The 13,045-nt window shown below is 34.6% G+C and overlaps 1 protein-coding gene across 2 annotated transcripts; it reads right to left on the reverse strand.

The window, feature by feature from the left end:
* Window positions 1-110: 110 nt before the first annotated feature.
* On the reverse strand, window positions 111-12,969 carry LOC136824749 (probable RNA-binding protein 46). 2 transcript variants are annotated; one of them, XM_067080724.1, is made up of 10 exons: window positions 12,060-12,951; window positions 9,333-9,874; window positions 5,262-5,430; window positions 4,448-4,667; window positions 4,049-4,208; window positions 3,715-3,804; window positions 2,943-3,038; window positions 2,415-2,517; window positions 1,940-2,051; window positions 111-1,169 (listed from the first exon to the last, which is right to left on the reverse strand). In XM_067080724.1, exons 1-10 carry the CDS (start codon window positions 12,397-12,399, stop codon window positions 1,148-1,150), a joined length of 1,854 nt encoding a protein of 617 aa, XP_066936825.1. In that variant the 5' UTR covers window positions 12,400-12,951; the 3' UTR covers window positions 111-1,147. The 2 variants fall into 2 exon arrangements, with proteins under 2 accessions (XP_066936825.1, XP_066936824.1); XM_067080723.1 differs by lacking the exon at window positions 111-1,169 and having other exon boundaries at window positions 1,188-2,051; window positions 12,060-12,969.
* Between the last annotated feature and the right edge of the window lie 76 nt (window positions 12,970-13,045).

The raw sequence follows: 13,045 nt of genomic DNA on the forward strand, positions 1-13,045 counted from the left end.
CGCAATATGAATCCCCGTCAAATTTGAATGCGTGAAAGAAAAAACGGTTTTGATTTTTTTTCCATCTCTCGGATGAAACAGACTTGTCAGAAGGGATACAAAAACCAAAATTTTCAGAAAATAGTTCATGACATAGTTTCTCTTTCCCTAATATTAAAATATTTATATACTATAAAATAAACTCTTCATTTTAGCAGATGCAACTGAAAGAATACCTCAAGAATATCAAGTATCCATAAACGCACTAAAAAAAATTGTTTCCCTTTCTTCCGATAAAATCCATAAAATTAAGAATTTTTATCATTCAATTTCACAAGACATTCATGTAGAGCCATATCTGTTACTCAAAAAATAATTCAAATTATTTTCTAAAGTTTGAGTTTTAAATTTGCTATAAATAAAAACAATTCATTTCCCATACGACGTATGCGCTTTTCGGGAAATATTTTCTTTAATACAAAGACAGCAAAAAATAAAATCAACTATCTGATTAAAACGCGAGCATCCAGCTACTCTCTAGTATAGGCGATTAAAACTTTACGCGCGCACTGACTTCTAACATTTCTATTTGTCACCAGTGTAAATTGTCGCTGATACAGCGCGTGAGTAAAGCGCGTGAGTAAAGTCGAAATCATATATGGCGAAAAAAAAACATTTCCCTAAATCAAAAATATGATTCGAGGTGGTTGAAATTTTTTGCTAACAGCCCAGCTGGCACACAACGTTGTTTTAACGTTATATGGACGTTGTGAACGTTAAATAAACGTTGAAACAACGTTGTGTGTCAGCTGGGAGAGAGTAACTTTCAATTGATTCTAGTATGATATAAGAAAAAAATAACGGAAAAATATATATTACTATAATACTATTTTGTATTCTCTTAGAAAAAAAATAACATCTGTACAATAACTTGGCATTATATGTTACGCCTATTACGTCTATAAGAGGGTTACATGATAGTACCTTATATGCAGAATTTCTTAGAGTTAAAAAAAAGTACAAAGAAGTCTCACGTTTTTTAAAACCCTAACTGCATTTTCAACTAAGAACGCGCCATTGAAAATAATACCTGCGTTCTATATAGATAATATTACAACTTCTCTAATATATCATTTTTTACGAAATATAAATTTTCATAAGCTATTTTTCAGCGCCAAGATATAATATATCTAAAATAAAAGGAAAAACAAAAAATAAATGAATTTTATTCTTACAATATATATCTAGAACAAAAACAAAACAAAACTATTTGACTGTCAACATTTTGGGACAGGACTTAAGATTTCCTCAGAAAATTCGGACAAAATGTGAAATGTGCTGCAGTAAGATGAAATATCAGTTGGCCGTAGGCTGAATCTATAAATTGTTTCATAAGGTCTATGACAAAACTAGAACCCTCTCCGTTGCTAGTGCTGACGAAAACAGCTCTACCAACCCTGTCAATGACAAGAAAAAGTGGTGAAAAACGCTTCTTTTGGGACAAGATTTTCCATATTTCACATTTTGTTGTTGTTTGTTTCACAAGGCTTGTTTGCATTTAAGGGAAATAAGTATCGGAAAATGATACCTCCTATATATAGTTTCTACATGAAATAAAGTCTTTTTTTGTGTAAAACAAAATAAATTTCTCAAACTTTTCACCATAAAAACCAAAATAAACAAAAAAATCAACCAGAAAAAAATGTCCCTATCGGGCGTCAATTTAATTCAATTATTTCAAACTTCACCACCCGCCATATGGTGTTCAGTCAAAAGCCTTAAATCAGTAGTAAATGATTTCAGGGCTTAATATTGGTGGTATCCAGATTGTTGGTTATATGGCTGGAAGTCTGGCCGAGTATCCGGAAACTCAAAGAAGTTAGGTGGTGGGGGAGGGGGAAGAGTACCATTGGGCCATGCTACTTTAGTCATAACAGCTGCAGTAGTGATGGGTACATACCCAGGATAGTTAGGTGCTCCTCCTTCGGTGGTAGGGTTTCTACCAGGGATACTTCCAGGACGTACTGGATAGGGTGCTGGTGATAGTTGAGGTGAGATGCTAGCTTCGTTTGCTAAAAATAAAAAAGAACTGTTTTAAGCGACCGCATATTTTCATTTGTGCAAAAATGTCGTATATTGCCTAAGGAATTCAACATAATTTCCATTCTACATTTTCATCTTCAGTTTCCAACGGATAGATAGAATGACGGGTAGAAATGCCAGTTGATATTTTTTAAGATTATTATGTTTTTTATCTCATTTTAAAATACATGCTTTTTCAACAAACTACCCCTACATCAGGCTCGCATTATGCTTAGCATTCTTTTGTTCTAAACAATAGAGCCATTGTATAGGTAACAAAAACTGTGCCTACATATGCTTATATACTTTATGCTTATAGAAAAAACATGTATGTCCAATTTGGCGAATCTTACCTATTTGTGAGATGGTATATTCTGCGGAGTACATTTTCGCTTCATCGATATTTCGGCATAACTTTTGTGGCTGGTAAGTGTTTCCAAGGGCTGGAATGGTCACCTGTTTGGAAAATAATTTGATTATTTAATTTGATATTCAGGTTTAAATCTTAAAATTAAGGCTGACCTTTAACCCGAACACAGTTATTTGATCCCAGCTAAAAAAAATCTTTAATCGGAAACTTCAAGAGATCAATACTTTTCTAAACCAGAGAACGGTTCAAATTACGGGATGAGCTGGAGTTTTTACAAGATACTTCACTAATTGGTCATTTGAAGTGATAGAGATGACGCGTTCTTTAGAAAAAGTAACAAAATTGTTTTATTACTGGTTAACGACCAACCAAATCAAATAAGAGCTTGTAAAAACTCCAGCTTGTCCCCCAAATTACAGAAAGTATTTCCCGATTCTCCAGCTGAGGAGATCAATATTTAACTCGAATTACAGGAAGGTTCGAACAGGAGAGAGTTGACTATACTATTTACCTTGTATAAGAATAATTGTCCATCATTGGTGACAGTGCTATGTAGAGTGAAGATCGGAGTTCCCCATTGGTTCTTTTGGCAAATCTCTTCCAGTAACTATAAAATCAAGGAGAAAGTTTTTCTAAGATCAGAGGTTTTGGTCTAAAAGTGGTAAAAGTCGTGGATTTAATTTCTTCCCAGGTTTTATTAAAGAAATAGAACCTGTTGTTCAATGCCTTTCTGCTTAGTTAGTGTTCAGCAATAAAAGAAAAGGTCAAAATGGTACTTGGTGTAAGTGCGAGGAGCAAAGAGCTATTATAAGGGAAATAGTCAGTAGGTCGTTTCTTACTGCAAACTTATGTAGAAACTTTTAAAAAAATGCGTTTATGAAACTTCAAACTGAAGTATTGAATCACTAAAGTTTTTTTGTTACTGAAACAAAAATTAGAAGATTGAAAATGTTATTACACCCCTGTTTCACAGCCCCGGTGGGGATAAAAAGTCAAATGATAAAAAATACAAGAGGAATGGTTTTGAAGTAAAATTTTTAAACATGGAATTTTGCATGGGGACAAAATTAAAGTCAATTTCCCAGTGGGGCTGAAATTCCAGGGTATTTTCCCAACGGGGACTTAATTTTTACCAAATCTTCCATGTGGGGCTGGGGTCCCAGCGGGTCTGTGACACAGGGGTGTTGTAGAAAATACTTTTAACAAAATTCATTTATGAGTCTTCAAACTGAGAGAACTCTATTATATTGAATCACTAAAGTTGAAGATGATTTTATACTTACTTGGAAAGGTGAACGGTTAGATTGTGGCTTCAATGTGACCGGGTTCGTCGGTGAAAGATCCATTCCTGGCAATATATCATACATCTGCTCCTACAAGAAACAAATGCAGAGAGTCAAAATAATTGGAACGCTTCCTTACATTGTCTCTCAAGCAAGAGTGACCCTGATATTTCTTTTGTGTCTCATATGAAATCTTCTTCGTGTTATTAATTTCGGCTAGTTGTTTCGTTATTTATCTAACTCTTCAAAACTGTCCTTCTTCTCTAATATTTTTATCTTCAAAATTTGTATTACTTCGAAAAAACTTTTTTTAAAGTATAAACCGAACACCTACTTGTGTCAGATTTTGTCCACCGCCAGCCGCCATTGATGCTTGAAGGATCGGGTGTAATTGTGGAAGGAAGCCATTCAAAACATACGCCCGTCCGCCCGCTGATCTTGATCCTGCTGCTGTACGCCCACGCCCTCTTGCAATAGGGCGTACTCCTTGACCGCTGTAAAAGAATGAAAATGGAATTTGATTTTAAAGAGAGGCTAAGATATGGAAATCTAATCAAGAAAAGAAAAAATCTGAAATAATGAAAAGATAAAATGTAAAAGCGGGAATGCTAAAATCGTTATTGTCTCTCGACCTTTATTTTATTACCTTGACAGAATCATTCGTTAGAACAACGTTTATCTAAGGGCCAAAGTATTAGGTCACTAAGGGTGTAAACATTATAAAATCACTCACCCTGGTACAGGGAAGCTCGGGGGGTACATTAACCCTGGCATTTGTGGATTGAACGGCGGCATTCCATTGAACGGTGCAAGTTCTGGTAACACCGAAGGGAATTGCTGATATTGGTTTGCCATTTGCATGAGTTTTGCCACCGCTCTTTGTTGACGATAATGTTCCTTATCAACCGGTTTTGCGAGGGTTACTTCTACATCCGCCTCATCAATTTGTTTTCCTGTAGTGAAGAATGTATAATAAATGACGTATAGGTCATCAGCTATGACGTATACAATCATGGTCGTAATATTTGAGAAAGAAGGGAAATTCCCACGAAATCTTATAGCCACAATCGATTTGGAAGCGCTCTAACTTAGGTTGGAAGGGTAGAGTTTTAACATAAGACTTAAGAGCTTAGGATCCAAAAGTTCAAAAATGGTCCAATAAGGCTCATAATATAGCCTGGAAGTCTATAAACCTGAGCCAAATTGAAATATCCGATTAAATCTAAGACATGGTCCGAAGTTGACTTTCTCGCCCGAACTCCAAATTTTGAAAAACGAGGAAATAAGCTTAATTATTCTCAATAGATTTCGACCATGATTGTAGATTGATGATTACGTATCACCCTGAAAACTTAAGTCTGATCAGCTAATAAGGTTTTAATTAAGCATTTTGAAGTGATCTTATAAAAAACTATAAGATTTATTATCCAATATATGTTTATTCATGCCATGAAAAATTTGATGCCAGTTGCAGAAGAAGGAGAAGAAAAAGGAAAAATATAATACCCTCATTTATGATCAGACTATAAGTACTCCTTTTATCGTACCTTGCATATTATCCAATGCATTTCTAGCGCCTTCTCTGGTTGCGAAATGAACGAAACAATAATCTTTGATTTTCTTAACTCGCTCGACGTCCGCATGTTGTTTGAAAAGATTCTCAATGGTTTCTTCGGTGGTGCTCAGTTGAAGGTTTCGTACGTATAATACTTTGACCTGGGGGTTAAAGAAAGGACAATGGTTAGTCAATGGTGGATTGTTTTCATCTCATCCTAACATTGCGCACAACATGGCTAATGTTATCGTTCGTTAGAGGGATAGAAAAGAGTTTACAGCCGCGAGGACAGTTTACGGAAAGAAATATTGGAGACAGAGTTTGGTAACAAAATAAACAGGAAACCTCTGCCACTGTTTACTCCGCCCCGTCCCGCGTTGCTTGCACTTTTCAAATTCATCTCACCTCCTGAGTAATTCTCTTTTCAACGTTGTTTTAACATCAACTTAAAGCGTCCTTGCAACGTCAAATGGACGTTAAAAATGGCACGGGATTAGGCTGAAGTACACTAGGGCGGAATGACGTTGAATTTTTTACAAATTCTTTGTGATAAAATTTGCGGACGGAGTGCATTTGTTGCATAGGCTACAAGAATGGCTTTTAAACATGTATAGTGCATCTCTAACAGATGCCGCCATTTTGAGAGTTCTACACATGATCAGACCTTTCTTTTGCAATATTTTATGTTTTCGTTACAATATAGTAAACTACAATATAGTCAATGGAATAAGCTAATTTTTGAAGGACTTTGATCTTGCAAATCATTTGATATTTTGTTGCTTAACTCTGATAAGGCCACGTCGCCTAAGCCTAGATACGTTTGATTGATGTTTTCACTTTGTTTTCATTACAAGTCAAAGCAAGAAAAAAGTTGGTGGATTATATTTCCAAATATTGGATATTTGAGTGTTTGATCTACTGAACATACAACTAGTTAGTACAAGTTGTTACAAGATCTCTATCTCTTTTATACAAGAATAAGAACAATGTGTAACATAAGAACATGAGAACCAAAGAACATTATTTTAGAACTTTTTATAGATTTACATACTCTAAAAAATATGAAATTTCTTAGGAAATAAGGCCAAAATATGCGTAAGAAAATTCAAGGTTTCAGATCTTTTGAGGCTATTGAAAAGTTTTTCTTGTTTGCTCTCAGAAAATTTTCATCTTAAGAGAGAATACGTCTGAGCAAGAAACTACCGTAAATCACTTGTTTGCCCCTGTGATAGACTTTCTCTTCTGCCTACTTTCAGAGAACGTTTGTCGTAAGAGAAAATACGTTTAGACATGAAAACGATGATATCATTCAACTACTACATCAGTTAAGAGCCTTGATCACAGTATCATAGGTAGTAATTATAAAACGTTGATGCAAACTAATATGCCGGGGCCGAGTTGTTCATGAAGCTAATGCAGATCATGTGTACGATAAAAGACTAGTTAAACTTTAAGAAACCCCCTTCTCACAGAGCCGGTAGGGCTTTTTTACCCAATCGGGATTGGTTTATTTGATTATTTACAGTGGGGACCAAAATTGGAGGATAATTTTCCACCGGGGATGATATTTTGGCCAATTTTTCCTGTGAGAAGGGCCCCAGTGGGTTCTGTGAGAAGGGGGTGTTTTAAGTAATTCTCGGTTTAATTTCAACGAAAGATGAAAGGTTATTCGCTAACTTTATTGAATTAGTTGCATCTATATTCGAACGGCCTTTTCAAAAAGAGCTGTACCACATATTTACCCAAGTTAACAAGTCCAAACAAATAAGATACATTTAGGTCAATTGACTGTTTTAAAGTAAACATTTCTACCAAACAACATGAAAAATGTCTCTAATTTGTGGTTTTTCATAAGAATGCCCTGGCTATAGGAATAATTTACTTTGAATGTAGAATTTACACCCAAGCGGCACCGGATAGATTTTTCTGCACCACAAGTCTCCAGTTTTAAAGGCCTGATTTTAGGCAGCATATTTAAACGGTCATTTTATAAATTGATTGCCCGTTCCCTCGGCCGAGCGTCTAACCTAAATGTTGATCAGCCGGTTGTTGCTTTTTTTTCAATGCTTACGCGAGCAGTGAATATATACGTTTTTTTTGTATTTTTACCGGTTAACTTTTCATTGGAAATCATTGCAAATAAAAATTTCTATCAAGGGGTTGTAGGGGGTTGTAGACACAGCTTTCATTCGTGGAAATTGACCAAAAAGAAATATTTAATTATAAACTTTACAGACGGTGAGAGGGGTGCAAAGTTTTAGACCAAGTGAATTTTAAAGAAATTTTTACTTAATAAATCAATCAGAGGCACACAGACTCAAAATCTGTCAACGAAGGTTTTGTGCTAACATCAGCTAAAAAAAATCTCAAAATATTTCTGACATTTGTGAAATTTCCTAACGCTTGTTTACACAGAAAACATTACGCAATTTTCAACAAAACTTCATGAAAAAATAAATCCTTCGATTATAATTGTTTTATAAACTCTATCACCTGAGTCTCCTAACGCCACTTTAAATAGCCAAATATTTTTAGCGAAGGATTTGAATTTTGGTAGGATTTTTGTCAGATTCTTAAAGCTGAGGTCTGAGGTGCTCTTTTGTTCGAATCACGGAAAGATCTTTATAAGAAAAAGTTCGAATAAGAGATAGACACATTTGTATGCAAAAGTTTTAAGATTTTTTTTCGAAATTGTACTTTCACAGAGTCGAGAATTATGTTAAAAAATGTAATTTGATCCCACGTTCATTCAAAATGACTGTAGTTAACAAATTGACAAATATTTTTGTTTTCAATAGAAATCCTTTTTGCAAAAGATTGTCCATGTTTTGTCTGAGGAACTCATGACGAAGCGTGAAACCTCTTAGAAACTGTCAAGTGATTCAAATATTTTAAGAATTTCTTTGATGAAAGTGAAATTTGCTTAATATAAGTGACTGATTGCTTAGGACAAATTTTTGAAGTTCTGAAGATTTTCCTTATAATATAGCTATAATGGGTTGAGAATAACTTTCCTAATGTACCCTGCCCTATAGGACCCTGTTACCATTGAAATTATCTAAAAATTCAGGCTCTGACAAGCAAAATAGATTGAAACTTGATAAAACACGCATCAAGTCTTACCCCGACTTTGAAAATTCCCAAAGTATTTAGATGTAAAAAAAGAATTTGAATATAATTAGATAGAAATAATTTCATGGCATTTGGTTTCTTCCATTGGTTAAAATACCTTCTGCGGGTCATTGAGACAGGGGTGTATCAAAGCATTATGTTTAGTTCTAAGCAAACAACCAAATTCAAAGATTTCAGTTTTAAATTCGAAAGCAGCACCTATTTCGAAGAATTTAACATTTGGCGCTGGTAGAACTTTTTCTTATTCACCCAGGAACAAATTTTCCTTTTTCTATGGTTGTCTATCTATCTATCTATTAATTTCTTGGGTGAGACGAACTTTTACGACCTCAATGTTTATGTTAACTTTATATCCGTAGGGTGCTCTTAATCTAGATTTTAGATATTTAATTTCAATGAAAACAAAAGTAAAAACGTTATATGACCGATGTCAGAGAAATTATCTCAATAAGTAGGATATAGATGCCGTAATTCTGATAGCTGTTAGTTATAAAGCTGGAGACTGACTTTGAAATCTCCAACTACATCCCTCCTCTTAAATTTGTCCCACACCCTACAAATAAGTTGACTTTTGCTAATTTGAGCTTGCAAGCATGCAATTGCATGGAAAGTTTAATTTGTTTGAACTAAAGGGACATTCGAATTATGGAAAGTGTTATATGCGGTATTTCTTACTGACAAGGGCTGGGTATTGAGTCTAATTATGAATATATTATAAGCTCGAATTTGCGAGAATCGATTGTACAGCTGTTATCCTAACATAACGGTGCAAACCAAGAAAGAAAATTAAGATTCCAAAATTCCAGTTGGCACACAAAGTTGTTTCAACGTCAATTTAATGTTCACAACGTCCATATAACGTTAGATGAACGTCAAAACAACGTCGTGTGCCAGCTGGCTCCAAATCTCACAAAAGAAATATTTTTCTCACCTGGTCCATGATTTCTTCATCAACTTCTTGTTCAGGTTCGGCCCAGTCCACAGCAATTGGATGTCCCCATAACTGAATTTTCCCATTCATTAACTTGCGGCGCGCCATAGCGGCTGAGCGGTGGCTCTCATATTCCACAAATGCGAAGCCACGATTTTTGGATTTATCAGTGGCGGATGGGTAGACAATTACATCAACAACACAATCTGTGACTTTGGATATTTCTTCCAAGATATCTTCCTTTTTGACTTTCTTGGGAATTCCACCAATGAACAGACGGCAATTATCCACACTTTGGCAAACACCCAACAGACGACCCTTACGGATTTCATAGTTGTTCAGCGTACGTACGCATTTCTGTGCGTCACGTTTTGAGCAGTAAACGACGAAAGCGTAACCACGGTTCTGGCCGTTATAATCCATCATAAGACGTAATTCGTAGATTTTTCCGACTTTCTCAAAGACTGGGACGAGTTCATCTTCGTAGCAGTCACGTGGTAACTTGCCAACGAAGACTTCACAACCACGCAATGGGATCGGCCCTATAAGGAAATTGTTTGAATATATGAATTTCGCTAAAAATTCCAGGCCTTAAAAATTTGACTCTTCTCAAAAAGTCTAAACTTTGAAATGGAACAGGTTTCGTTTAGTCCTAAAAAGTTGCCACGGGACGTGAGACTTGGTCCCCTACTATTTATGGTTAAAAAAAATTTCAAAAAAGATTCAGGTATGCTTTCATTGCGTTGTTAGAAAGTACATAAGTAATTTGAAGCCTTTCTGATTGCATTTTTGTAATTTTTTTCCACAATTGAAGAAATAGGCCAGGATATATTTTGATTTAGTTACACATCGACTTTGGCATTTACTTATTTCATTGAATTATAATAAAGATATTTTTCTTGAGATGTATGTTAACTTGAGGGGCTTGGCAAAATTTCAAGTGACTACTCAATAACCATCTACAAACATTTTAATTAACTTTCACTTTAAATCTTAGTTATGGTAAATCCTTAGTGGGCGTGACACGTGACTGAGCCTTTTTTCTGACGTGAATACGTGAATTGGACTTTTTTAGCATATGAATACACATGAATTGAGGGTCGACTGGGGAACCTCTTAGTGACTTTAAATTATGTTTTAGGACCTTTTGTTATCAGCTTTGATGCAAGTGTCATAAATACCTCACACACTTCAATAACTTTTCTGATTTTTTTCGTAACTGTAAAAAATGATGTGCTACAATTTCTTTTGAATTCAGATTTGTACAAAAGTCACATGAATCACATGCAAAAGGTACATTTTTGTTAGGTAATCAATGAATTGTTTTTTCTTGTTATTGAAATTTGAATTACCATCAAGGGGTGGTCTTTATACTTGACCTTTCAGTATCTAATATCATCAGAAAATTTCTCTTTTCTAATTAACATCGTGTTAAGGCATATCTTCAAAATGCTCTTTCTACGGTATAAAGGACCAGTTCTTTCTGGAATCGATTGTTTAAAATGAATCAAGCCCCTTCACCACGTTGCCGAAAGTTCGACTTTATCATTTTGTACCTTAATTGGTCTGACTGTATCAACAAAATAAACCATGCTCAGGAAAAATGCATAATGTTCTAAAAATAAAGTAATTTACCCCTTTTCAAAACGTTACTTTTTAAAATAGGGTTGGCTTAATGTTGGTATGTATGGCACTTATCCAATACCATTCCTTCTCAATGGCGCTTATAAGAGGATGCTGTACTATTGTTTCAATCAAAATTTTTTTTTTCTGTTTATTTTTCATAAGAGTTTATGCCTGAACATGAAAAATGTGTGTTATATTTCTGCTTGAACTTGTATCACATGGTCCTGTTAAGTGATGTTTTAAAATAGTGCAATGACATAAGAACTTGCCAAAAATTAGCTTAAGCATGCCATTTTCTTGCATTTGGCTGTCTTAAAAAGGAAAACATGTCGAATTTTATCATTATGACTTGGCATGAAGGTTATGATATCATACTAGAATATGACAGTATTTAAGCTTTAGACCCTAGTCTATAGGCTGTAAAATTGACAAAGAAAAGCCAATGAGAATTGCCAAGCTCCCAATCTCCTGTAAAGTTAAGTAAAGTTAAGTTACTATTGAATAAAAACATAATAAAACATATACCATACCCAGTGGGACCTCCCCCTGGTAAATTTGGCCTAAATTTTGTTCCTGGGGGGGGGGGAGCGATTCTACAATCTCAACCACACAACCACCGGGGCTGTGAGACAGGGTTGAAAAGGGTAAGCTCTAAACTTCAAATGCTAACTGGTGAAAGAGCCTTTTTTTGTAAGAACATCCAAATTTTTTAAAGCCTTAGATGTTCTTAAGTTTTTGAGTTTTAAGTCTGAAAATGTTCTCGACATGTTCTTATATTTTTACCAATTTGTGAGTATTTTTGCTCATTCTCCTAGGAAAACGGGTGTTGTTGAGTTTGTGAAGCCTTTAAAGATGTTCTTAACTTGCTCTTAATATTTTGGCCATTCAAGCCAAAATATTCTTAATCAAACGAGGTGAAATCATATTCAAAGAGTGCTCCATAAACCAACCAGGAGAAGAGCTTCTTCAATCAAAATATATTTCAAAACCAAAAATCTTTTTTTGGTTGGTTTGGTTTGGTGATTTTTGGTTTCAAAATGTTCTTATATAGTTTGTTGTAATAAAAAAATGTGTAGATTATTAGAAATAACAATATCTCACCTGTCCAGTTCGGAGGAGGACCAAATTTTCTTTGACCGTTGTGGTGAGTAAGCTGGTAACCAGATTTATCCATCAATTCAAGTAAAGCATTTTCGTTTGGTAGACCTGCTACTGCTTCTTTGCCGACTTTCATTGTTTGTTGGACATTGTTACCTTGGTTAGCCGATGATTCTCGTTGTGATTCTCGGTTCTCGGCGCCACCATTAACGACTTCATTGTCGTTGTTGTGTTGCCGATGTTGTGGCTTTCTTGGCGATTTGATGTTTTGTTTGGTAGATGCTGTGATGTTATTGTTGTTCAAGTCTTGGGTGATTTTCTCTGTAGAAGACATATCACGCATTTTATACTTTTGTTCAGTTTGAAAATTTATTTTCCGTGTTTTTTTTATATGGTTAATTTGAGTTTTGAAAGTATTTTCGAATACCGAAAATATATAATAGTTAACTTCAAGTCTATACAATAAGTAAGTTTGTTTTTTTACAATATGTACACAATAAATGCAATTCTCTTCTCCTTTTTAAGGTGTGTTTTTATACAAAACGTTAAAATTTTGTTTCAAATATTGTCTAAATCGTATTCCCCAAAAATATGTGCAGGATTCGTGAAATTTGATTGGTTCTTTGGTGCGATCTTAACAATTCTGATTGGTCGGTAGTGATGTAATCTGTATTGCTTTCCAAGAAATTACAATGATCAGCGATCAATAAAAACACGATACGACGTTAACGGTAATTTTGACGGTGACGACAATATATTTCAATTTGATTTAATCCAAGATTGATTGGTTTGATTGATTATTGATGGAAAATTAAAAAATAAAAACACAAAAAAGAGAAATAGATTTGATGAATCATATATGAACCATTGCTAAAAGTGATTTGAATTTTTTCCTAAAAGTGTAACTCTTTTTTAATAAGTAAAAGAAAATGTTAGACAGCCTTCTTTGTTTTTGTTATTGTTTGTCTCGATAAGTCATAAAACATACA

Source organism: Clytia hemisphaerica, unplaced genomic scaffold (genome assembly GCF_902728285.1).
Source record: "Clytia hemisphaerica strain Z4C2 unplaced genomic scaffold, Clytia hemisphaerica genome assembly, whole genome shotgun sequence".
In the NCBI taxonomy this organism is placed as follows: Eukaryota; Metazoa; Cnidaria; class Hydrozoa; order Leptothecata; family Clytiidae; genus Clytia; species Clytia hemisphaerica.

Bases quoted from the DNA above. Each gene is read 5' to 3' on its own strand.
- LOC136824749 (XM_067080723.1), bottom strand. From the start codon at position 12,399: ATGCGTGATATGTCTTCTACAGAGAAAATCACCCAAGACTTGAACAAC. The intron at 9,875-12,059 runs GTGAGATATTGT...ATTTCCTTATAG, and splicing joins TCCTCCTCCGAACTGGACAG to GGCCGATCCCATTGCGTGGT. The intron at 4,209-4,447 runs GTGAGTGATTTT...ATTCTTTTACAG, and splicing joins CCGAGCTTCCCTGTACCAGG to CGGTCAAGGAGTACGCCCTA.